Source organism: Rhinolophus ferrumequinum, chromosome 10 (assembly GCF_004115265.2).
Source record: "Rhinolophus ferrumequinum isolate MPI-CBG mRhiFer1 chromosome 10, mRhiFer1_v1.p, whole genome shotgun sequence".
Taxonomy (NCBI): domain Eukaryota; kingdom Metazoa; phylum Chordata; class Mammalia; order Chiroptera; family Rhinolophidae; genus Rhinolophus; species Rhinolophus ferrumequinum.
Genome location: NC_046293.1, coordinates 70,760,592 through 70,788,518, shown reverse-complemented (window position 1 = coordinate 70,788,518; position 27,927 = coordinate 70,760,592). Strand labels below are relative to the sequence as shown.

Here is a 27,927-nt window from a genome sequence, read left to right as displayed (position 1 = left end):
GTGCCAACAAAGAAGACGCCGACCAATTTGTTACGGAATTTAAACATCATGTAGAGGTAGAGGGTTTTCTTCTCCAAGTTTTCAACTGTGATGAGACAGGCCTCTTTTGGGAGAAAATGCCAAAGAGGACCTACAAAACAAAGGAGGCAAAATCATTGCCAGGATACAAGCCCATAAAAGACAGGCTAACCCTTTTATTTTGTGGGAATGCAAGTGGGGATTTTAAGTTGAAGCCTTTGCTAGTCTACCATTCTGAGAACCCCAGGATATTTAAGAAAAACAATGTCATAAGAAGCAAATTGCATGTGATGTGGAGGGCAAACAGCAAAGCTTGGGTAACCAGGCAATTTTTTATTGAGTGGGTTCATGAAGTGTTCGGGCCAAGTGTAAAAAAATACCTCCAAGACAAACAGTGAAGTGCCTGTTTGTTATGGAGAATGCTCCAGCTCACCCCCCAGGCTTGGAGGATGAGTTGATGGAAGAGTTCAGTTTTATCAATGTAAAGTTTTTGCCCCCCAACACAACTCCTCTCATCGAGCCTATGGACCAGCAGGTCATATCTAATTTTAAGAAGCTTTACACCAAAGCACTGTTCCAAAGGTGCTTTGAGGTGATCTCAGACACAGAACTAGCCCTCAGAAAGTTCTGGAATAATCATTTCAATATCCTACATTGCTTACATCTCATAGACAAAGCATGGAGGGATGTGTCTCACAGAACAATGAAGTCAGCATGGGAGAAATTGTAGCCAGACGCTGTCCCTGAATGTGTAGTTGAGGATGTTGAAGAGGCTGCTCCTATTGTTGAGGATGTTGTGTCTCTGGGAACGTCCATGGGCCTGGAAGTGAGTAGTGATGAATGTGGAGGAGTTAGTGAGGACCACCAGGCTGAACTCACCACAGAAGAACTTCAGCACATTCTGACAGAGCAACAGGCAGCAACTGAGGAGTTGTCTTCGGAGGAGGAGGGAAGAGAAAGTATTTCTACTGCACTGATCAAAGAAATGTGTGCAAAATGGGTTGAAGTGCAAATTTTTGTTGGAAAATATCACCCTGATAAAGCTGCTATAAGTCATGCCACTAACACTTCCGATGATGATGCTATGTCTCACTTTAGACAAGTTTTAAAACATTGGAAAAAGCAAATGTTGATAGAAAAATTTTTAGTGAGGAAAAGATCCAGTGAGTCTAAACCAGGTGTCAGTGGTGTAAAAAAATCAAGGGAAGGAATGGCAAGAGAGGAGTCACCTACAGTGATTATGGAAGAGGGCTACAGAACACCTGAACAACACTCACCTATTCGATTATGGAAGAGGGCTACAGAATACCTGAAGAACAGTCACCTATTGTGATTATTGAAGGGGACCGCCCCCCCATCCAAACCATGACTATCATCATTGCAGGTAAGAAAAAATTACATTTTCATTTTTATCATCTACAGTACTGTTTTTACATTGTGCTTATTTTTGCTTTTACACTACAGTATATTGTGTTTATTGCTTTCATTGTGTATCATTTTATGGATGTATAGTATCATTAGATAGTAAAATTCATGTTAAATTGCTGTTTTAGGGGTTAATTTTAAAGTTCTGGAACGGATTAATCCATTTTGCATTACTTTCTATGGGAAACTGTGCCTTGGTTTTCGAACGTTTCAGAACTCGAACTGCCTTCAGGAACGGATTACGTTGGAAAACCGAGGTACCACTGTTGTTTGAAAATAGGAAGTGTGATGCCTCCAGCTGTGTTCTTCTTTCTTAAGATTGCTTTGGCTATTTGGGGTCTTTTGTCGTCCCATATTCTATTTCTGTGAAAAATGCCTCTGAATTTTTGATGGGGGTTGAACTGAATCTATAGATGGCTTTGGATAGTATGGACATTTAATAATATTATATATAACTCTTCCCATCTATGAACATGGGATATCTTTTCATTTATTTTTGTTGTCTTCTATTTCTTTCTTCAGTGTTATATTTTCAGTGTCTAGATCTGCCACTTTCTTGGTATTTCTTGGTATTAAATTTATTCCTAGGTATTTTATTCTTTTTGCTGCTGTTGTAAGGGGTTGTTTTCTTTATTTTTTTTTTAGATAGCTCATTGTTAATGTATAGAAATACAACTGATTTTTGTATATTGATTTTGTATCCTGCAGTTTAACTGGATTTGTTTATTAGGTCTAATAGTTTTTCATTTATTTTTTTAGGATTTTCTACATACAAGATTATGTCATCAGCAAACAGAGACACTTTTTTACCTTTTCTTTCCTATTTGAATGCCTTCTATTTCTTTTTCATGCCTAATTTCTCTGTCCAGGACTTTCAGTAATGTGTTGAATAGGTGTGGTGAGAGTGGGCATCCTTTTCTTGTTTCTGGTCTTGCAGTGAAAACTTTCAACCTTTCACTATTGAGTGTGGTGTTAGCTGTGGGTTTGTCATACATGGCCTTTATGTTGAGATTTATAACTTCTGGGAGGGGGGGTGGTAAATGAGGGTAAACGGGATCAAATCTAGATGATGGAAGGAGAAGTGACCCTGGGTGGAGAACATACAATGTGCTATATAGATGATGTATTACAGAATTGTACACCTGAAACCTGTGTAACTTTACTAACCATTGTCACCCCAATAAACTTTAACTAAAAAGAAAAAAAGATATATACTTTCTATAGCCAATTCGTTGAGAGTTTTTTTTTTTTTATCATGAAAGGATGTTGAATTCTGTCAGATGAATTTTTTGTATCTGTTGAGATGGCAATATAATTTTTGTCTTTCATTTTATTAATGTGTATCACATTTATTGGTTTGCATATATTGAACTACCCTTGCACCCCAGGGATAAATCTTACTTGATTATGGTGTATAATCCTTTTAATGTGCTATTGAATTTTGTTTGCTAATATTAGGTTGGTGCAAAAATAATTGCAGGTTTTGCAGTTATTTTTAATCTTTTAAACCGCAATTACTTTTGCACCAACCTAATATTTTTGTTACGGATTTTTGCACCTAAATTAATCAACGATATTGGCCTGTAGTTTTCTTATGTGCATACGTATCCTTATGTGCTTTTAGTATCAGGGTAATGCTAGCCCCAGGAAATGAGTTTGGGAGTATTCCCCTCTCTTTAATTTTTTGAAAAACCTTGAAAAGAATTGGTATTCTTCACATATTTGGTAGAATTCACTCATGAAAGTGTCTGGTCCTAAGCTTTTCTTTGCTAGAGGTTTTTGATATTTGATTCAAGCTTCTTATTTGTCCAGATTTTGTATTACTTCATGATTCAGCCTTGGTAGGTTGTATGTTTTTTTAAGGAATTTATCTGTTTCTTATGGGTTGTCTAAGTTGTGTATAATTTTTCATTGTAGTTTCTTATGAGCCTTTGTATTTCTGTGGTATCAGTGCAATGTCTTATTTATTTTGAATTTTATTTGAGTCTTCTGTCTTTTTCTTGCTAAGTCTAGCTAAAGGTTTGTAAATTTTGTTTATCTTCAGAAAACCAATTAGTTTTGTTGTTCTTTTGCATTGTTTTTCTCTTCTCTGTTTTATGTCTTTCTATTCTGATCTTTAGCTTCTTTCTTCTGTTAAGTTTTGGTTTAGTTTGTTCTGGTTTTTCTAGTTGCTTGAGCTTCAGAATTAGGTTATTTATTTGAGACATTTATTTCTTAGTCTTAATTTAGGCATTCATCAAAATAAACTTTCTTCCTAGCACTGGTTTTATTGCATCCCAGAAGTTTTGGTATGCTGTATTTTCATTTTAATTTATTTCAAGATTTTTTTTATTTCTTCTTTGACTCATTTGTTATTCAGGAGTATTGTTTAATTTCTACATATTTGTCATTTTCCAGTTTTCCTCCTGTTATTAATTTCTAGTTTTATGCCATTGTGGTTAGAAGAAATATTTGGTATGATTTAAGTCTTTTAAATGTTGCTAAGACTTGTTTTGTAACCTAACATATGATTTATCATGGAAAATGTTCCATGTGCTCTTGAGAATGTGTATTCTGATGTTGTTGGATTGAATGTTTTGTATATGTCTGTTAGGTTCATTTTCTCAAAAGTATAGTTCAGTCCACTGCTTCCTTATTGATTTTCTGTCTGGATGATCTATCCTTTATCATAAGTGGCGTATTGAAGTCTCCTACTCTTTTATATTGCTGTCTAATTCTCCTTTCAGATTTGTTAGTATTTGCTTAGTATATTTAGTTGCTCTGATGTTGGATGCATATATATTTACAATTGTTATATCCTCTTAAATTATAAAATATTATAAAATATCTCTTTATCGTTATATAATGATCTTCTTTGTCTGTTGGTACAGTTTTTACTTCAAGTCTATTTTGACTGATAAAACTATAGCTACTACCCTTGCACTCTTTTGGTTTCCATTTGCATGAAATATCTTTTTCCATCCCTTCACTTGGAGCCTACATGTGTTTTTGAAGCTGAAATGAGTCTCTTGTAGGCAACATATAGTTGGGCTTTGTTTTTGTTTTTGTTTTATCCATTCAGCCACTCTATGCCTTTTGATTGAGCATTTAATACATTCACATTTAAAGTAATTATTGATAGGTAAGGACTTAGTATTGCCATCTTGTTCATTGTTTTCTGCCAGTTTTGTAGTTCCTTTGTTCTTTTCTTCCTCTCTTGCTCTCATCCTTTGTGAATTGATTATTTTCCATAATGCTATATTTTGATTCTCTTTATTTTGTATGTACCTTCTGTAGGTTTTTGTTTTCTGGTTGCCTTTAGGCTTACTTGAAACATCTTATAGATGCAACAGTCTACTTTATGCTGACAGCAACTTAACTTTGGTTTCATAAAAAACTCTGCTTATTTATTCCCTTCCATCACATTTTATGGGTTTTTTTGTTTGTTTTGTTTTTAAGATTTTATTGGGGAAAGGGAACAGGACTTTAGTGGGGAACCGTGCGTACTTCTGGGACTTTTCCAAGTCAAGCTGTTTTCCTTTCAATCTTAGTTGTGGAGGGCGCAGCTCAGCTCCAAGTCCACTTGCTGTTGTTAGTTGCAGGGGGCACAGCCCACCATCCCTTGCGAGAGTCAAACTGGCAACCTGGTGGTTGAGAGCCCTCACTCCAATCAACTGAGCCATCTGGCCACCCGGGAGCTGGCCTATGTGGGAATTGAACTGGCAGCCCTGTAACCCAGAGCTCATGCTCTAACCAACTGAGCCACCTGTCTGCCCCCACATTCCCACATTTTATGTTTTTGATATGACACTTTACATCTTTTTATATTGTGTATCTATTTACAAATTATTGTAGCTATAGCTATTTTTAATATATGTCCTTTAACCTTTATGCTAGCAGTAAGTGGTTAACACAACACCACATTACAGTATAAGAATATTCTGAATCTGACTATATACTTGCCTCATAAGTTTTGATGTTACTAGTTAGTATCCTTTAGTTTCAGTTTGAAGAAGTCCTTTCAGCATTTCTTGTCAAGGTCTAGTAGTGAAGAACACCCCTGGCTTTTATTTGGGAAAGTCTTTATCTTGCCTTCATTTATGGGCAGCTTTGCTGGGTAAAATATTCTTGGTTGGCAGTTTCTTTCAGTGCTTTGAATATATCATCATTCTATTCTCTCCTGACCTGCAAGGTCCCTGCTGAGAAATCCACTGATAGACTTTTGGGGGTTCCCTTGTATGCAAGAATGTTTTTTCTCTTGCTGCATTTAAAATTATCTCTTTGACTTTATACCACTTTATTATAATGTGTCTTGGAGAAGATTGTTTTGGATTGAAATTTGGGGTGACCTATTAGCTTCTTGTACTTGAATACCCAAATCTCTCTCCAGGTTTGAGAAGTTCTCAGCTATTATTTCTTTAAATAGCTTTCTATCACTTTCTCCCTGACTTCCCCTTCTGGGACTCCAATGATATTTGCTTTATTTCTCTTAATGGTGTCTCATAAGACCCACCGATTATTTTCATTCCTTTTCACTCTTTTCTCTTTTTTGCTCCTTTAACTGGATTATTTCAAAAGATCCGTCTTTGAGCTTACTGATTTATTTATTCTGCTTGGTCTGGTCTGCTGTTGATGCTCATTATTGAATTGTTTGTTTTAGTTACTGTATTCTTCAGCCACAAAATTTTGACTCTTTTTTGTTTTCCATCTTTTTGGTGAACTTCTCATCTTCTTCTTGTATTGTGTTCCTGATATTGTTAAACCATTTATCTGTTCACTTATGGTTCTCTGAACATCTTTAGAATTATTAAATTCTTTGTTGGTCAATTCTGGGATCTCCATTTCTTTGGGGCCTGAAACTGGAGATTTACTGTATTCCTTTGGTTGAGTTATATTTCCCTGATATTTTGTGATCCTTATAACCTTGGGTAGGTATCTGTGCATTTGAAGAAACAGTAAACCCCTTCCAGATTTTATGGACTGGCTTCAGTAAGGGGAGACTTTCACCTGCAAGTGAGAGCATGCTGAAACATGCTATGACCCTGAATCTAGCTAGTGTGTAGGGTACCAAGTGTGGGGTGTGTGACAGCACTGGCTTTTTAGGGGACCTGGTGGCTCACTGGCTCACGCCATTGGAATCCACAGCATCAACAACTATATAGTGTTTGGTTACCACTGTGGGGGATCCACAGAGGCTTCCAGAGCTGTCGGAGTCCTCAGTAGCACCTCCAGGTCCAGGAGCTAGGTAGGGTTCAGGGTACGTAGTAGTGGTGGCCGAAACTGGTGGTGTATGCATACACTCAGCTGTGGGCGCCAGTTGCAGGTGCCTGTGTAGTGGCAGGTGTGGTTGCAAACATACATGTGATGGGGATCAGGCAGACAGATAGCTGTGGGGGCCTTGGCTGTCGGCGTGTGCTGCTATGACTGCCGCATCTCACCATGGGTGCATGGCAGTGGAGGCTAGTGATGGGGGTCAGACCAGGGGCATGGAGGTGCACAGCTGGAGGGGCTAGCTGCAGGTGGCTCAGTGGTACAGGCCAGTAACAGAAGACAGGGCCTGATCTGGGCCTCCAAGCAGCTCCGGGTACCCTGGCTGTTGGTTTGCTCTTCCGTGGCTGCACATTCTCCCCCTGAACATGCACACAGCATGGAGGATGGTGCCAGGCATCCGGCCACTGCCATATAAGTACACAACTGGAGAGGCTACTCCAGAGCGCACACACAGCAGTGGAGGTCTAGGCTGGCACTTGTGCAATCGCAGAGGCCTGGACTGGCTGCCTGTGTGGGTCCCCAGGCTCCAGTGGGGGCAGGTGAGGGGAAGGAATGGTGCGGGGTTCAGGAAGCTGGTGACAGTGAATGCAAATCCCTGTGGGGCAAAAGCTGGAGAAATCTACCGGTAGTTTGTGGTAGCTGTGTTTTCCAGTGTAGAGAGTTGCTAGGGTCCTCTGCAGAGCAGGTCCCTGAACTGGTTGCTTCCACTGCGTGGCTGCTCTTAGTAGCCCTTGCTTTTCTGCCTTGTTCCTAGCTTTGTCTATATGTCTCAGCTTTGCCATTCTCTTCATGCGGTGAAATGGAAGTAGTTCCTTCATGCAGTTCCTGTAAGAGCTGGGGAAGCTGGTTGCTCACTCTGCTCTCCCTTTCCCGGCATGGCGAACTTTGCTAGGGAGTTCCTTCTTGGTGCTGAGCACTTCTCTGTCTCTCTCTCTCTCTCTCTCTCTCTCTCTCTCTCAGGCAAAGTAGAGCTGTTTTCTTTCTCTTTTTGTGCAGCAGTTCTCCTTGTTTTCGTTCAGTTGTGTTGCTGAAGTTTCTTAAGTGGATCGCACATCTCTCCCAAAACTATTTTTTTTCCATGGATAACTGTCTAATTGTTATCTTTGTGGGAGAATGGAGTCTGGGGGCTCCTATGGCACTGTGTTGGTTCCTGAATCCTTTTGGGTGATGGTTAACTGATGCAGAAGTCATTCGATAATTAAGACTGGACTTGACAAAGTGTGATTTATATAAAAAGAGTTTTCAAATTGTTTAAAAGCTGATAAAAAAGAATTTGCTAATTACACAACTCAGTAGACATTTGCAAAAATGCTCTTAGGAATGGTTTATGAATCACTGATGATTCGATCTATTATTAACAATGACACTTACATAGTATAAGGTGAAATGTTACAGGGTGTTGGATAAGCAGGCTGTTGTAAGACAATTCTCTATTGGTATCTTGTGTTTCTGCATATCTTTCAAGTAAAACACTAACTGCCCTTTGTTCTGGACTATCTTTTCAAGGATGTTTGTATAGGGACTGGCTTTGGAAGGCAGAACTACGGAATGTCTTCCTCCTGAGGAAAGGACAGGTTTGCTTACTGCCCATTACAAAAACGAATGGGGTTCTTAAGCTCGGAGCTCTTCGGTTTGGCATCCTGTTGCTTCTGTAGGCATCCATCTGGGCCTGTGCATATGGCTCCCTTGGGACCTGGTGTGGCTACAGTAACTACCGTGTTTCCCCGAAAATAAGACCTAGCTGGACCACCAGCTCTAATGTGTCATTTGGAGCAAAAATTAATATAAGACCCGGTCTTATTTTAATGTAATATAAGACCTGGTTTTATATAATATAATAATAATATAATATAATAAAAATATAATTCCGGGTCTTATATTAATTTTTCCTCCAAAAGACGCATTAGAGCTGATGGCCCGGCTAGGTCTTATTTTTGGGGAAACATGGTAGATAACTAGGAAAGATAGGAAAACTGATTGTAAACATTTAGGAGGATTTTCTAAGTTGATGGTTTTAAGTTTTGCTTCATGTTAAAGACTAGAGATCTCAGATGATTGATCATAACAGTGGTTTAAGCAAGAAAGATGATGCTCAACTCTTAATTTGCAGATTGATAGTCAGTGAAAATGCCTTTCATCAAAAGATTGGAGGGGTGTGCGTATGTATATTTCAGTTGTAATAAAATATTTAAAATGTACATATTGCTTTGATTATCTACTCGAATTGATGTTTTTTGAGGAGCTAGCTATACTCATCATGTAAGGCAAAAAGCTTTTACTCTGAATTTGAATAAACTTAGAAAACTATAATGTGCTTTATTGATTTGCTGTGAATATTGTAAGTTGCCTCACATTGTTTTTTTTCCTTAATGTATTATTCTGAAGACATGTTCTAGCATGGACCTGAAGTTGAGATGGTACTTTATACAACTTATATTCATTTGCATTGCAGTGATTATGTCAGCAATATTTAGACAAGTGTCTAATAGTTAGCTGTTACGTTGCTAGCTGTTACGTTGTAGAATATTAGAATTGTAAGGAATCTCAGTAATGACCATTTTAGTTTCATAATCTTACTTATAAGGAAACTGAGGTCCAGAGACATAAAATAGTTTGCCTAAAGGTCCACTGTTAGTTTTCAGTACAGGTGTGGACTTGAAATGAGGTTCATTAATACTCTTTATATCTCATGTTGCTGTGTCAGGACATAGAAAGTGAATGCCTTGAGGACGATCAAAGGGGTGAAACAATTTGTGGCTAGGTCTCCCAATATTTGGTATGGTGATGTGAGATGACTTTTACTGGTATATTGATGAACATTTTTGTTGTTGAGTGTTATATATTGATGAGTGTTATTGATGAGTGTTGTATATTATGTGTATTAGAAAAAAATGGAACCTATGACTCAAACCAGTAAATTCTTGAAATTTATTAGATAAGGCTAATTAAAGATAAAGGCGGTTTAAAAAATTAAGTAAATACATATATCTTGGTAGTACATGCCAAAACTTGTGAAGCTGGTACACCAGTCACTACTGAAAAACACTGATACAGAGAAAACTTGTTAAGTTCATATCTGGCAGCATCATTATGTGGCTTACAGAGCATTTGGGGAAAATTCAGTTAATACTTTCGAGCTATATGTTGATGAATAGAACCCAATGATTTAATTTTGTATTTGACTGTTAATGGTAATATTTTTAAATATATACATCTCTTTTCTCCTTTTGGGTTATTTAAAACATCTGTGATCACAGTGAGACGTGTAATACTCTTTGGCTATGCCAGAAATTTGTTTTAAGGTTCTTTGAATTAAAATTGAAGTAATATATATAAGACTAGTTAGCAACAATGGAAGGCAATGTGAATGAGCTTTCACAAAAAAATTGATGTACAGCTTACATAGACTAAAGTCATCAATGTGCAGCTTAATGAATGGTTCACATGCTGTATCCAAGTCACCACTACTCCTCGAGATTTAGTACATTTCCAGCTCTCTCATGCCCTCTTCTGGTCAGTAACTCCCCTTATGATAATAAGGATAATCACTTATTTCTAATTCTTATTAAGCTAGAATAGTGGTTGGCACATAGAATGTGCCGAAAAATATTAGTTTAGTAAATGAATGAGGTCTTAAGATCGTATGTGCTTTAAGGGGTTCTTTGTACATTATAATTATTAATCTTGCAGTTTTCCTTTTACAATTTTGCCTTTTTTTCTTTATAATTTTTATTTCTTCAAATGTTTAAAATGTTATTACATTTGGCCATTTTTCTATATTTGTTATGCATCCTCAAAGGTATTTCTTCAAGAATTAGTAAATACTTCATTTTTAATACCCTCCTCATAATTTGACCTAAAATAGTTGTCTTATTGGATCTGCAATTTCGTTGTGGTCCTGAATTATTTTTTTTTCTCCAATTTTAAAGTAGACAATTTAAAGTTCAAGTAAATCAAGTATTGGCTTAGGACCATGTGTGTGTACCTTAACTGTATAACTTTTATTTTTCAGGTGTTATAGTTGATTTATGTAGGTAATTTTTTTCTGTTTAAAAAGTTTAAGAGTTCTAGAACTACTTAGTTTATGGGCAGTCCTTAAGAAGCGGCAAAGTTATAGTCTAGCTTACTTGAGAGATTTAAGATTTAACCTGTTATAGGAAGGGCAGGGTCATTTGCTCACAAATGAAACAAGAAATCATCAGGTTTAAATAATTCAGTGCGAATAACTAGTACATCAGGGAAAGGGGTCACAGTGCCACCATAATTGCTTTATTTGTAGACAGAACTAGACAAATTTGTCATTGTTGAGGAAAAGTTTGTATGTCTTGAATCTGATCTCTCAATAAGAAAAATCCACACCGCTTTTTCCTCCCCAAAATAAAAAGAAATTGTGGTAAAACACACATGCCATAAAACTTACCATCTTATCCACTTTTAAGTCTACAATTCAGTGCAGTTAAGTACATTCATCTTGTTGTGTAACCATCACCCCCATTCATCTCCTGAACTCTTTTTATTCTATAAAACTGAAATTGTATACCATTAAACAATAACTCCCTATTTCCCCTTCTTTCAGCTCCTGGCAACCACCGTTCTACTTTGTCTCTTTGATTTTGACTACTCTAGGTACCTCATATAAATGAAATTATATAGTATATGTTTTTTTTGTGACTTGCTTGTTTCACTTAGCATAATGTCCTCAGGGTCCATCCGTGTTGTAGCATGTGTCAGAATTTCCTTTTTTTTAAAGGGTAAGTAATTTCCACTGTACTTGTATACCACATTTTGCTTATTCCTTCATCTATCAATGGACATGTCTACATTTTAGCTATTATAAATAATGCTGCCGTGAGCGTGGGTGTACAAGGATCTGTTCAAGACTCTGCTTTCAGTTCTTTTGGGTATGTACCCAGAGTGTGTTTGCTGGATCACGTGGTCATTTGTTTTTAATATTTTGAAAAACCACCATGCTATTTTTCACAGTGCTCACACTCTTTTACATTCATATCAACAGTACACAGTGGTTCCAATTTCTCCACATTTGTCACGCACCACTTTTTAATAACTCGTTTTGGTAGGCAGCAACATTGTCTTATTATTCACACTCCTTTACAGTCACAACAGGTTTGCATAATTAGAAATTCAGTTTTGGCTACTGTGAAAACCCAAGGTGTGTGTTGTGAACAGTTAAGGATATTATATTCACACTATGTTAAGTGCTGATTTAGTGGGTGTGAGACAGATTTGAACCCTGTTGTTGGATTCTTAAAGTACAAGAAATGCTTTTAGGAAGAAAATAGCAGGTAAGTAAAGTGATGGAAAAAAATAATTTGCTCTTTCTATTTAGCACATTATTCTTTTGAGAACTTTCTTGTTCTAGAGTAGAGGAACATCAAAATTTTACACACTGTAATTGCTTCTTTTCCACATTAGCTTATTGTGACTAAGAGAAGCAGCTACTGAATGGGCCCTCGCCAGTTCTTTGTTTTTATTTCTTAAAATGGTCTAATTAAATAGTATGTTGAAATGTGAATTGTCAAATTCCAAGTACCCAGGGTTGGGTGAAATAGGGCTGATCTTACATTGACTGAATTTTTTCCTCTTCCATCCTTCCATTCACTCACACCTCCTGCCCCATCATCTCATTATCACTAATGTAATAGTCGTGCCATGTGTAGTGCTACTGGAAATACAGAAGAATATAGGAGCGGCTTGCTGCCTGAGGGCTCATGCATTCTCTTGCTTGGGATGTGTTTCTTGCCTTTCTTTAGCTAACTGCTGCTCGTCCTTTTGGTCTCAGCTTAAAACATTAAAACATCACTTCCTATGAGAAGCTTCCCATGACCTCACGCAAAGGTCATGGATCATGTGTATTTTGCGCACTTTGGTTCTCCGGAGGGTAGCATAATGCTTGGCACACGTATCAGGCACTCATTAATTTGTGTAAACTGTCATCATGGATCTTTGGATCTAAATGGAAGAGGCAGATGTATAAACAAATATTTAGAAATACAGTGCGATGGGTTCTGCTAGAAGCACTTTGAGTGCACAGAGGAGGAAACAGCACTGTGCAGAGGAGAAATGGAGTCCATTTTCTCTTGTCTGGTCCTTTTTTAGGACTAATAGGATATTAGTATACATTTTTCAAGTTCATTCATTCTTTTAAAAACATTTGGAATATCTGTTTATGACAAGAAGTTCATAACAAAACTTTCCAAAACAATTAAATGACCCAATTTTTTTGTCTTGTAGCCTTTTGTTTCTAGTTGTTTTCTCTGAGATGTTTTATAAGACCATGTGTGGGAGGCAAGTGAAAGGGAAAACTGTGATTCTTGTTTCTGGTCGTTTTTATTAAACTAATAAGCTCTTTGTATGTCATTTTGATTTCTTAGGTTCTTGAAGCCAAATGTTTGAAATTTACCATTGTCATCTAGCTCAGCAAATATAACTTGTTTGTATTGTGTATACAGTTATAGAGCTGTTAATTACCATTCTTAAAACAATTTAAGTACCAGGTGATGGAGTAATATAAATGAATGCATTAATAGATACTATTTATACTTAATATTTGCCATTGATATTTGATAAAACTATTTTTATAATTAAAATTTCATCTATATTAGGTAATTAGCGTAAAATATTTTCAAGACCTCGCCTGAAATTTTAAAATTATAATTTTCTCCAGAAACATATTCTAGAGAGCATGAAAATGGTTATTTTATTAGCCTTTAAGCTTTAATTTTTTTTTCTGTTGCCTGCTTTTATGTTGTCACCTTATTCTTTCAATTCTGTGGTACAATTGAGTATGAGGAAGATCCAAGTTATCTTTTACTCAAGCTATTTAGCTGAGGTATAAGGTGATTGTGTTTAAAAAGTAGTTCTGCTTGTATCCAATGGATAGAATTAGGGTATCACCTCACTGTGATGTAAGAGTGCTAAACTGTCGCCTGTTAGGTTGATGCAAAAATAATTGTGGTTTAAAAGGGTTAAAAATAATTTCAAAAACCACAATTACTTCTGCACCAACCAACCTAATAATATATGATGGTGTATTAGATTTGGTGGGCCACTGATTTTATCAAAAATTTAGAGTTCGAAACCTCTAAAAGGGCTTTTATCCCCTACTCCCCACCTACCTCTTATTTAAATTATTTTTGCCTTAGAATGATTAATTTTTTTATTGTAAAGATAACACATTTATACATTTATACAATAAATGTAGAGTTCAGTGTATTGTTAAAATTGTGTAGGCACTGACCAGGTCAAGAAATGGAACATTGACAGCATTCAGAAACCCGGTCCCATCCTCATCGTTACCCCTTCCATCCTCCTCAAAGATAAACCATGATTTGGATTTCTGTGCCATTGATTAATTTGTCTTATTTTTTAACCCTGTGTAAATTGGATTATATATTATATATACTGTTATGTAAAACGTTTTATGAAAAACAATCCATATAATGGTAGTTTTCTTTTGTTGTATTCCATTGTTTGAATTTATCAGTTGTTTGTATCTTCTACTGTTGGTGAATGTGCCCCCCTCTAGATTTTGGCTATTAGAAATAATATTCCTGTGAATGTTTTGTTTGTTTGTTTGTTTGTTTTCTTTGTTTGTTATTTTGCTATGAATATTTTTGAATATATTTCTTGGTGTAATGGTGAATGCATTTTTTCAAATATTGGTATATATGTACTTGAGAGTGTAAATTGCTGTTATCTTTGGGGCTACGTATCTCCAACTTTAGAGGGAAGGTAAGGCCTAACTGTTTTTCCATAGTGGTTATACTAACTTACTACTCCCAAACATCAGTGTGTGAGTTTTTATTCTTTCATGTCTTACCAATACTTGGTCTTGTCAATCTTCTTAATTCCAGTTATTCTTATGGGTTTGTAGTTGCATCTCTATGGCTTTAGAGCTCCATATCATATGTTTATTGGCCACTTGAGTGTCTGCTTTTGTGAATGCCTGTTCAAGTCTCTTCCTCATTTTTTCTATTGGGTTACATGTTTGTCTTATTGATTTATAGGAATTCTTCATACTAGTCGGACTATGAACCATTTGTCTGTCACATGTGTGGCAACTCTCTTGTACAGTGCCGCTTGCCTTTTCACTGGCTTTTGATGTCTTTTGATGAACAGAAGTTCCTTTTTATGTAGTTGATCAGTTTTTGTACTTATGGTTAGTGCTTTGTATTTAAGAAATCCTTTTCTACCTTTAAAAACATTCAACATTTCACATTAAGTGTGATGTTTTATGTCAGTTTTATTTGATCAGGCAGGTTTTTTTTCCTCTTTATAGTCTGGTAAGAGATTTTATCGTGAGTAGGTATAAACTGCATCATTCTTTTTCAGCATCTATTACAATGAACATGTGACTTTTTTCCTTTCATATAATGTAGCGGGTTATATAGATTGATTTTTTTTTGATCAGGTAAAATTAACTTGATTTTAATGGTGATCCTTTTTACGTATAATTGATTTGGTTTTCATATATTCTGTTTAGGATTTTGAGATCCATGTCTTGAGTCATAATTTTCCTGTCTTCAAATGTCCTTGTCTAGTTTTATATCAGGGTTATGTTGACCTTATGAAACTAATTGGGTAATACTGCTTCATCTTTGCTTTCCTGGGAAAATTCGTATAAGATTTCTGTCCCTCCCCAACCCCCAGTGTTGGATAAAATTCACTAGTGAAGTAATGCACAGTGAGACTTGTCTTTATTGGAAAGTTTCTTATAATGGATACAATAGGATTATTCTGATTTTCTGTTTCTTGTGGAAGTTTCAGTAAGCTGGATTTTTCTAGGAATTAGTATATAGTAAATTTTCAAATTTATTGCTATAGAGTTATTTATAATTTCCTTTTAGGATACTTTTAATATTTGGAGGCTTTGTTGTTATGTCTCCTTTATTAGTCATTGTTTATTTCTGCTGCCTTGTTTTCTTTGCTTAGTCTTACCTGGCATTTGTCTATTTTATTGTTTTCAAAGAACAAACCTTTGACTTTGTTGATTTTCTCTTGCATTTTTGTTTTGTCGTTTATTTCTGCTCTTTATTTCCTTCCTTTTACTTTTTTTTAGGTTTAGTTTGCTTTTCTTTCTAATTTTTTGAAATAAATGATGAGCTCTTTGATTTTAAACATGCCTTTTATAGATATAAATTTTCTTTGCAAAGTTGTCCCACCTTTGGCTACTAGGAGCCCCTTCAGGTTGACTCCTGAGCCTTCTTTATATGACTCCAGTGGTGTTTGATAGACTTTTTGCTTAGATATGAAAATTCCTGGAATGCAAGATACTCTAGGCTCACCTTGTACGTTTGTTGTCTGAGACCTGGAATGTACCATTTCTCCAAGAAGCCCTGCTGTCTTTTAATGAGAAGTGATATTTAGAGACCACAGACTAGTGCTGGGGTCTGGTTGCTACTGGATTGATTGTTATTTCCCTGTGCTATTTTGCTATTTCTTTTAAAACACATAGAGGTCTATATTTCACTTTGCAATGATTTTTTTTCTTCCCTTGAGGTTTCAATGGGGAATTATGAATGTACAGTAAGAGGGGTCTTATGTACCTTTCTGTAGGTTGGCTTGATACCTTTAGGGAAACTTATATTACTTTAAGTGAGTTATAGTCTCTATCATAAATACTTTTTCTCTGTATCCAACTCTGTAAAATGTTCAGTAATTTATATATATGATAGAATCTTTCTGTAACCAAAGTTTATTTTCAAATTAGGAAATGATCTTTCTAATCTATTCCTTTTCCACACATTCTTTTTTTAAAAAATTATAAACTGCTGTGTAATAATTTGAGATTGTGTTAGTTGTTCTTTCTTACTTTATTCTTTTGTAGCATTATGTATCTATTGGAAGATAGTTTCGTTTGTTACTGAGTCTAAAACCAAATAGATGAATCTCAAAAAAATGTAAACCTGAGTTCAAAATAGACTGCATAAGATAAGAAAGCCCTTCGATTGTAAATGTTTATAAAAGGTTCTGCATTAATTAATCCTAGTTAGGTTTATTTATATAATCTACTTCTGATAGTTAATTTGTTTGTATTTAATATAAAAGGGGCTTTGCAAGGGTTTTTGTGGTTTGTGTAGTTGTGTGTGTGTGTGTGTGTGTGTGTGTGTGTGTGTGGTAGGTCTGGTTTTCTCAATCTACCACCTCCAGAAGTCTGGGTTTAATATCCTTAAGTGCTGCTGTAGGTAACATCATGTAGTTTGTACCTCTGTCATAAAGCTCGTTGCGTTGCAGTATACTGGCCAGTATACTTTACTGTCTCTCAGCTAGGACAGGAATGAGGTTTATTGTTCTCTATATTCAGAACCTAGAACAGTGTCTTTTACATGACAAGGTGTAAATAAATATTTGATGAATGTGTTTTGAGCCCTATGAAGGACATATAATTGATGGGGGAGCAACAGTATGTATTAAGGTTTATAAACCATAAATTTTATGAATAATGTGTGTTAGTGCCTTGGTCCAGAGATAATGGGAAATGGAATTTGTTTTGTGCCTTGCCAGAGGTTTGGTAGAAGTGATTTCCTGTTTTTCACTGAACTTAGGCTAACACTATGTTACCTGATGTTTTTCCCCTGAGCAAAGTGCTGATGATATTGTTTGGATGGACTCGACATAAGTAGTGTGTTGTTTATAAAGCAACAAATCAAGAAAATCTTTAGTACATTTTTCTTTGTGTTTTCTATTAGTAACCTTGCCACTTGGATGGATGATTGATACATACGTACATGTATCTAACAATGCGTCTATCTTAAATATTTAATGAATTTGCCTAATCTGAAGATGTAAAAGGTATTTGGATGCCCTTCTAGTACAGAATTTAAGTAATTTATTGAGATTTAATGTGTTGTCAAGTAATTATTAAATAAATGCTAACTAGAGTAGAATGACTTTGTGAAATAGATACATATAGGCATAGTAGTGTGTATTTATTTAATATTTATGAAATAAGGTGCTTTTTTACAAGAGTTTTTTGGAGAGAGGTAGTGTTTTGGAACATGTAGGTATAGGAATGCATACATACCTACATTTTGCACAATGTCATGCCTTTAATCTTGTTCTTTCTATTTCTCTTCACTTGGAATATTTTCGTCTTTCATTTTTCTCTGAACTTTTATCATTCCTCAGGCCATGTCAAACCCTGTTCTCCCTTATTGGTTTCCCAGTAACCTTAGCCTAAAATGATTTCTCCCTCCTAATGTACTTAATGCTTTATTTTCCACTTGTCACAATTTTATACCAGTCCTAATACATATGATTTTCTTCTTCTAGGATTTCCAGATTTACAGAATGACTAAACATTAACGGAAAGAGAAGCATAAACCTATCTTCTTTCACTATGGAGGCCGGTTTGGCAGATGGAGAACCTGACCGAACTTTGGTGAGTGGTTCAAATACAGCATAGTAAGTAAGGTACTGTCATCTACAGCTATAAAGTGTATGATGTAAGCCATGATTATATTTTAAAAATGTATTTAAAACAAACTTTAAAAACGCATTTTAAGCTGCTGTGGGCTAGTTACCATGTGCTGCCATGAGCGGCCAGCAGCCGGCGAGAGCTGCCGTGAGCTGCTGTGAGCGGCCGACCGACAACCGCCGAGCGACCGACAACCGCCGAGCGACTGCCTCAGCCCCGGGGAGCGCAAGGCTCCTAATACCAGCATGGACCAGGGACCTGTGTCCTACACAACTGGACTGAGAAACACGGCTTGAACCAGAGTGGGGGGGGGTGCGCAGAAGAAGGGAGAAAAAAAAGTATTTTAAATAATACCTTAACTCCTCAGATAATATGAAAATTACAGATAGTTTAAAGTCCATTGGAGCATAACCTAGTTTTCTGATATTTTTACTCCATCTCCTCCTCTTCCCACACCTTCCCAGACATAGTGTGAGACATACTGATGCGATAGTTTGTGTTTATTTTTCCCAAAAAACTTTTTGTCTTAGTAAAATCAAGAGGATGTTAACAGTTGAGGAAATTAAATGCCTCCAAATCTCAAATCATGTGCAGTTATGAGCAGGTGGGGGGAGAATGAAACAGTTAAAATAGTTAGGAATTGAGAGCAGTTACCACATATAGTCTGTCTCTAAAAGTATAAAGATGTAATAAACATTCCTACCTTTTGACTGGGTAGATTAAATGATGATTTGTTAACCAAAAAAATTTTGTTCCATGGTAATTTCACTTTTTGCATTTTGAGAGATTCCATTAACTATTTGAGTTATACACTCTTTATTAGGAATATTTCTGTTACCTTAAGTAAGGGTATTACTGTGTAAAATGTAGTCAGCTGGTAGTTCTATGATTTGTTATGTAGAAGATTCTTTGACAAATTTATGTTGTTGGGATAATGTGGACGCCAACTTTCTATCTTTCATATTGCTATGAAGTTGAGAGTCACTGTTATATTGAGGTGGTTGTAAATTTTAACTTGAATGTCCTGTTCAGGCTCAGATGTAGGAACAGTCCAATGATTGATAGCAAAATATCATTTTGCTTACCTGCATAACTTGGTCCCAACCTTTCTTGAATTTCTGGATCAAATTTCTTTTAGTTTCTTAAATGGTTAAAAAAAAAAAAAGTTAAACTTTAAAATGATAACTTGTTAATACAGAATAAAATGGACATGGAAATAACTTGATTTGTGAAGGTTATTCTCATGGTGATTATAAATGGAAAACTGATGCTAGGTTATTTTATTTTCACTATAATTTCAGGGAAAATGTTAAAACCTTGTCTTAGAACATGATATTTACTTTTCCATAAATACCTTCTTATTTAATGCTAATGGACAGTCTTAAATTCTTTTAGCTGAAATATTTGATAATAAAATGCCAATAATAACAATAATTGCTATTTTCTAAGTTTATGCTTTGTCAGACTATCCTCATAAGAGCCACTAAAGGTAGATGTTTGTTTATCCTCACTTTTATAGGTAGGGAAATAGGCTCAGGAAGGTTTACTATCTTCTCTAAGAGCTCACAGCTTAAGTGGTAGAACTGAGGTCTGTCTGTCTCTGAATACTTTACTTTGCCACTAAGGTGTTGACTCCGTACCTGTCTTTCTGAATAGAATTGCTTAAAATTTGTTACCTTTTAAAATAAATATCTAAGTAGATATTTATTTTATCTACTTTTATTTATTTTGATAAATTTCATACCAGAATACCTGTACTGTATTAATAAAGTCTTAATCATTTTTTATCCAAATTCTGTTAATATGGAGAGTTGGAGCAAATTATTTTAAAAACAGAGCAATTATTTTTCTTGATCATTAAGTTTCTTCTATGACATACCTCATTTCAGAGAGAATACCAATGATTTCAATGCAAACTGAAATATTCTGTATTTGAAACTAATCTGGAGGTCCACTTTTGAGTTACTTGTTTATAAACTATCACCTTTGAACTGTATAGCCTAAGCTAGTTATCATTTAGATTTAGGGGAAGTGGGATACGAACATGAGCTCTGTGAACATTTAATTATGTGTTAAAATCTGAGCCCTGTCGCTTAGTTGTATGACCTGGGTAATTAATTAAATTCTCCAGGTTTCCAGTTTCCTCATCAATTGAATAAAGATAATAGTAATATCTACCTCCCAGGGTTGTTTTGAGTTTTAATTGAGATAATGTACTGTGTTTCCCCGAAAATAAGACCTACCCTGAAAATTATCCCCAGTTAAGATTGTCAGCCAGACACACGCATTTAGTATGTCATGACGATGTTCTAGAAGAAAATGACATGACTGTATTTGAGTAAATGTAGATTGTTGTACATGAAAAAATAAGACATCCCCTGAAAATATGCCCTAATGTGTTTTTTGGAGTAAAAATTAATGTAAGACCCGGTCTTATTTTCTGGAAAATACGGTAATAATAAAGTGCCTATTACAAAGCTATGCACATTGTAAATAGCCAATAAATAAAAGCTACTATTGTTGTTATTAATACAAGTATTAATATTGAACCTTCTCTTTAAAAAGATAAATAATTAGAAGGCAGGAGAGGCAATAAAACATTGAAAAAAGCCCGAAGCTGTTCAGTCTTTGTGTTTTGTGTTTTTGTTGTATGTTGTGTTGTGTGTTTGTTGTGTTTTGTGTTCCATTGTGTTGTGTGTTGCATGGTTTTGTGTGCTGTGTTCTGTTGTGTGTTGTGTTTTTGTTTTGTACTGTCGTGTTGTGTTGTGTGTTGTGTTGTTATGAGTTGTATTGTGTGTTATGTTGTATTTTTTGTTTTGTGTTGTATGTTTATTTCTATGTGTGATGTGTTGTATGTTACATTTTGTGTGGTGTTGTGTTCTTATGTGTTGTGTCTTTTGTGTGTTGATATGTTGTGTGTTGTGTGTCATGTGTACTGTTGTGTTCGTGTTGTGTATTCAGTGTGTGTTGTATGTCGTTTGTATTGTTTGTGTGTTGTGTTGTTTTGTGTGTGGTATGTCTATTGTGTGTTGTGGTTGTCTTGTGTTTTTTTATGTGTGTTGTGTGTTATTGTGTGTTGGTGTTGGCTTTACACTTTCTCTGATTCTCAGTTTTTCTACCTAAAATATTGAAACAAATATTCTATTTCAATAAAAAATATATAGGCAAGAATATTCATCCTGCCTACTTGATGGGGACAGAATGATCTAGTGAAACCAGAAAGTTTTTGACTATATAAAGCAGTATGTCAGTATGAGGTGGTAAAGTTTTTAAAAATCTGATTGCAGGCACTAGTTTTAAAAATATTACTAGTAAACTTTTTTTGAATGCAGCCTTCGTACAGAGTACTGTTACTGTGAACAGGTGAGGGAGATGCTGAGAGATACACAGTGCAGTCTGTCTGAATTACGGTATTTTGGGGAAGATTAAATAGAGGGACGGATAGTTAAGGTAATAACAGCATTTAGTAAGTGTTAAATGAGGGACATAAACAAAGCATAGTTCACAAGTTGTGAAAATTGGGCGGTCGTACACTGGGGTAGTCAGAGAAGCTTTCTTAAGAGAACATAAACTTTGAATAACACGGGTACTAGGATTGAAAATGAACAGGAAGAACATCCTAGGAAGAGAGGATAGCAAGAAGCAAGGCTAAATGGGGAATTCCTCAAAGTTTATTCAGGGAAAAATGAGTAGAAAAATTGATTAAGGTAAATTGGAAGGGAGTAGTGTTTACAGGAATATTGATTAACATGGTAGCTAGAGACCAAATTTATGGGAAACTCTTGAATGGCTCTCTAGGCAATGGTGTATCATTGAATACTTTTATGGAGTTGGATAAGATGAATCAGGAAGTGGGCTATAAAATGGTTTGGAAGAGTAAGAGATAAAGATATTAATCGAGATACTATTATAGTAGTCTTGGCATGACATTGTGAAAGCTTGGACTCAGTCTGACTTTAGCGTCCATTTAATTTTCTTCTTCCACATGAGATTACTTTTTCCATTTTTAAAAAATTCATTTGCTCATTCATTATTCCAGCTGCCTATAATTCTATTTTTGTGGTAATATTGTCTTAGGTATAAATACCGAAAAATGTGGATTGAATCCTCTATATGTGGTACTAATATACTTCAGGACACAAGGGTACATTGAATACATATCTTAAAATATTTTGTGAAAGTCCAAAGTTTATATCAGTTTAGAAATTAACCACTAAGAAATGTCTTCCTGAAGGGCCTAGAGATGATCCAACTTCTTGAAACTTTGATTTTTACATACTTACTAAGGTAAGTTTTCCATGATTACTGTGATTTGGTGCTCATAAAACATTAGTATGTTATTAGAATTTATTGAGAGCTTTAAATGTATTTTAAGAAGTGTGGCTACTATATTTACCATTTGGCAACATTGTACAGCTATATATGGGCATGCAAACTAATGGAATTGCCCCAATTTTGGGTAACATCAAGTGTTATTTTGAGTTACAGTTTTAAGATATTGCTACTTTTGTTACAAATGCTGTTAGTTTAGCTTCATCATCATTATTGATTTAGTATATTGTATGTTGTTAGTCATAGCATATTTGTAATGACAGTATTTTTGCTGTACAATTTCTCAATAACTGAACTGTAAGACATTTATGCATTCAAGTCAGTTATAAACTATCTATATGCTAATTACCAGTCTTCCTCAAGTATTGTTGTACAGTGGCATTTGGTTTCTTTATTAGAATTATTCTTCCTCTGCCCTCCAGAAAGTGAGAATGAGGGAAAGGAAGGGCTGTGAAGTTTCTTTTCTCATCTATAATAAAAGGGCCTTAGTCAAAGTTGGAGGGCCACCAAATTTGGTGCATATGCTCTTTTATTATTTGAGTATACTTTGAGACCTGCCTATTAAGTGTTTGGCTAATGCTTAAGTACTTCAGGATTACCTCGGCAGAGGCCCGTTTGCTTTTCTTCTCGTTTAACAATGATGATGCTATCAGCAGAGCCTTCTACAAACTTCTCAGTCCTGTGGCTGCCTTTCCCTTTAGTCTTTGTGGGGAAGTTAAAGATTATTTAGTCTGATGGTCTGCCTGAGGTAAGAATTCTGTCTACAGTATTCCCCGACAACTGGTCGTCTACCCTTGGCGTGAACATAAGTAGTTGTAGCTAACTCTCTTGTCTCTAAAGGCAGCTGAAATCATTGTACTTGTACTGAAATAGGTTTCTCTGTTAAATTTCACCATTAGTCATTATGCTAGTTTCCTATTGCTTCTGTAACAAGTTACCACATGTTTTGTCCTTAAAAGAACACAAATTTTATTATCTTTCAGTTCTAGATACCAGAAATCTAAAAGCAACGTGTGTGCTCCTTCTGCAGGCTCTGAGGGGAGAATCCATTTCCTTTCTTTTATCAGTGTCTAGACCTTGCGTTCATTCATTGTCTCATGGCCCCTTCCTCCCATCACTTCAACCTCTGGCTTTTGTTGTCACGTCTCATACTACTACTCGCTTTGACCTTCTTGCCTACCTCTTATAAGGACCCTTGTGATTATGTTGGGTCCACTCACATAATCCAGGATAACTCCCTATCTCAAGATCCTTAACTGAATCACACCTTCAGAATCCCTTGTATCATGTAAAGTAACACTCACAGGTTCCAGAGATTGAGATGTGGGCATCTGTGGGAGGCTGTTATTCTGCCTGTGGCAGTCATAGTGCTAACCCCTGGTGCATCCCAGTCTAGTGGAGTGGGTCCTACTGCCGGATTACCCCGTCTGTGGTTGCGGGGGGCATCTCACCAGGGGAGTTACCAGTTAGAAGTGAGGTCCTCAATTATGTAAGTCTTAGGTTGCAGAGATCTTCTGATATAAAATAATAAAATAACTAGAAATTTCAGTCACCAATTTATTACCTACATACTCATTCTCTTTATATTAAAATAGCTTCATCTTCCCAATAGCTACTAACTGTAGCAGTTTATATTAACCACACATTCAAGAATGTTAATAGAAGTTACCTTTCTTAAACTTTTTATTATGAAAAATTTTAAATATATTCAAAGAAAAGATGGATTAGTATAATGAATCCTCATGTACCCATCTTCACCGATTAACAACTTAGGTTAGTCTTGTTTCATTTGTACTCCCACCCTCCGACCCCATATATTTTGGAGCAAATCCCAGCTCTGTCATTTTTTTCACTAGTATTTCAGTATATATCTCTAAAATGTAAACTTTTCTTTAAAAAAAACTTTAACCATAAATACCATTTTTATCCTAAAAATCAGTAATTCTTTAATATAATTAAATAGCTAGCCAATGTTTAAACGTCCCTGATTGCCTCATAAATATTCTTTTTATAGTCCTTGTGTTGGACTTGGTTGATAAGTCACTTAAGTCTTTTTTTGGTGGGGGATGGTATTGGGGAACAGTGAGTTTCTCGAGGACCCATCAGCTCCAAGTAGTTGTCCTTCAATCTAGTTGTGGAGGACGCAGCTCAGCTCTAAGTCCTGTCTCTTTTTGCAATCTTAGTTGCAGGAGGTGCAGCCCACCATCCCATGCGGGAATCGAACCGGCAACCCTGTTGTTGAGAGCTCGCACTCTAACCAACTAAGCCATCCAGCCACTCCACTTAAATCTTTTTTAATCTTTTCAGTCTCCCACCATCTGTTCGTAATTTTCAGTTTTTAAATTTTCTTTTCAGTGTATTGTAGAAATAATGTAATTTGTCCTGTAGAGTTTCCCACAATGTGGATTTTTCTCCATGGCAATTGCTTAATGTATTCTTCAGTCACTTACATTTCTTGCAAATTGGTCATTAGAATTAGAGGCTTGCTCGGATTCAGGTTCAGTTTTTCTTTTTTTGACATTAATGCTTCATTGATGATGTTGTGTAATACTATCAGAAGGCATGTAATTAGTCTGATTTTCTCTCTTTTTGTGACTACTGCCTAGATCTATTAATTCAAGAGGGGTATAAATAAATATCCTAACTGGCTTAGAAAAATGGGGGCAGGGGAGAATGACTATGACCTTAAAACAAGTCAACCAACCAACCTACGGTTTGTTAGGTGTTTGTCTTCTAGACTATTAATCGTTCTGCCATTCTAGAACTTTATTGAACCTTATTCTAAAGGGAGACTTTTTTTAAAAAGCATAAAACAATTTGATAGTATACTTCATGCTATACAAATTTCTGACTGTTACAAATTAGTAGTACTTAGATATTTGTAATGTTTGAACTACCATAGTGGGAAAATAAAACTCAATATTTCCTATTGTATGGGTACTTAGATTCTATCTTACTATATCTCCTTTTTTTTTTTCTTTTGGATTTGTTAGAGGTGTTTGTTCTTATTAGAGCCTTGAATAACATAGTGTAAAAAGTTTGCTGGTATATGATGGACAGTTTAATAAATTTAGGGAGCCAGGTTGAAGAGAGTTAATTTTGAAAAAGTAAAAGAAATGGCCAGTCGTCTACGCAGTATATCAGCAGAATTGCAAGCCAGAAATCTTTAAAGTCTTTTGTGTTTCCATTATGCTTGACAATCTTCTCGAATTGTGTTCTCAGAACTATGGGACACATAAAGACCCTTGTAGAGGATCCGTGAGGTCAAAATTATTTTTGTAGTAATATGAAGGTATTTGATATTATTAGCCTTTTTTCTCTTTTATGAGTGTACTGTGTACCTTTCCAGAGACTACATGAGATGTGATGATATGATATCATTGCTCTGCTGGCTAATGGAGTGTGTGCTTATATATTCTTGTTTTCAAATTTTCTTAGTTTAATTTTTTTGTCCTAAGCAGTGTTTTTTTTTAATAAACTTTATTTTAAAGAATAGTTTTAGGCTTACAGTAAGTTCCCACTTAATATTGTAGATAGATTCTGTGAGGTTAAGTGAAATGACATGTAAGAAAACCCGTTTTACGAGAGGCTAATTGACATAAACAAGAATTAAGTTCCTCAGCCAGCTCCTCAATGTTATAAGACAGCAGTGTTGAACAAACGACATTATTCCAGAACTTGCTGTACAGAAAAATTGTGAACATAATACAGAATTACCATGTACCTGTCCCTAGTTTTCCCTGTCATTAGCACATTAGTATCGTATATTTGATGAAATTAATGAATCCATGTTAATACATGATTAACTGAAGTCCATACTTGATTCAGCTTGCCTTGGTTGTTGTGACCTAATGTTCTTTTTCTGTTGTAGGATCCCATCTAGGATAGCACATCACATTTAGTCTTCGTGTCTCCTTAGGGTCCTCTCGGCTGTGATAGTTTTTCAGGCTCTCCTTGTTTTTGATGACCTTGATTGTGCTGAGAAGTACTGACCAGACATTTTGCACAGTGTCCCGCAGTTGGGATTTGTCTCATGATTAGCCTGGGCTTATGGGTTTTCTTGGAGAAGACCACAAAGGTAAAATGCCATTTCACATACCTCATTATCAAGGGTATATTAGTATAGTATCAACATGACTTATCACCTTTGATGTTGACCTTGATCACCTGGTTGAGATAGTGAATTTCTCACTTTTAATTTCTAATACAGCAGATACCGATACATATAATCCACATCAACAACAGCTTTTTGGAGTCTTCATTAATTTCTAGGAATGTAAAGGAATCTGGGGATGCAAAAGTGTGAGAATTGATCTTTTAAACCTTCAGTAACTAACACTTTAAGGAAGCATAATTGACAGCTACCTGATGGGAAAAGAGGAACCCAGAAGGCGATAGGGGTGGAATGAGGGATTGATGATGACCAAGATAAAATTTGCCTATTTTATAATTGTACCTAGAATTAAGACATAATCTATACCTTAAAGCAGTTTTTTTGTTTTTGTTTTGTTTCTTTTTACATGTTGACATTTAACAGATATCTGTTGAATGCCAACTTACTTTGTTTTTATTAGTTTTAATATTTTATCTCAGTCAATCATCTGCAATAATCGTTTTCTTTCTTTCTTTTCAATCCTTATACAGCTGAGCCTGCAGCTTTGTATATGTATGTCTAGGGGTGAGAGTTGGGGGAGTCTTTACAGCTTTTCGTATTTTTCCAGAAATTTATCAATTTTGTGTAGGTTTCAAATTTACTTAAGATTTAATTTTTTTTTTAAGTCTAGCCTGTCTTGTTTTGGGGTTTCTATTTTGTGAATATGGCACTTTTGCTTCTATTTTCCATCTCTTAACTTTTCTTCTATATTTTCCATCTTTTCCTTTTTTACGTTCTTGTTGAATTCCTTCGTTATTCTTCCAGCTCACTAACTTATTATTGTATCCTAACTTTTCTATGCTGTTCAAACCTGCTGTATACTTTATTTCACTATAATATTTTTATATCCACTATTGCTAGCTGTTTTCTTTATGATTGCTTGGTCATGCTTCATTTTCACAATATTCTCCCATATCTTTTTGCACATATTATGGTTATTTTAGGCTTTTTATAAATTTGGTTCACTAGTTTTTACCCCTTCTACCAAGATTGTTGAGTTTGTTTTCTTTCTTAGTACTTGGGCTCCTTAGATATTAATTGTTTTTGTTTGTGAGCTTACACTTTCTTGGAAATAATATTCCGCTGGGAATATTAACTGCCTTGTCCCATATTGTCCTAGATGTAAAGATAAGAGACCAGGGACTCTTGGTCAATCCAGGGAATACATGTCTCAGGGAGAGAATCTCTTGTTAAGACCATATCTTCTTCATTCCTCATTTGCCCCTTCAATTCATGTGTTCTGTTTATAAGGGGTCTTTTTTGTATTTGTGCTCTGAGCCATAGTTCTTTTCCACAAACTGCTTTCTTAGTT

At 35.6% G+C, this 27,927-nt stretch overlaps 1 protein-coding gene across 5 annotated transcripts in view; it reads left to right on the top strand.

The window, feature by feature from the left end:
• OSBPL8 (oxysterol binding protein like 8) overlaps positions 1-27,927 on the top strand; it is a 154,568-nt gene that overhangs the window by 26,597 nt on the left and 100,044 nt on the right. For 4 of the 5 annotated variants that reach the window (XM_033116574.1, XM_033116575.1, XM_033116576.1 and 1 more), the window contains one exon: positions 17,986-18,094. In XM_033116574.1, coding sequence (XP_032972465.1) covers positions 18,053-18,094 — 42 coding nt within the window. In that variant the 5' untranslated portion in view covers positions 17,986-18,052. Of the gene's footprint in view, positions 1-17,984; positions 18,095-27,927 lie in introns of those variants that run through there. The other variant, XM_033116579.1, reaches the window with a different exon arrangement.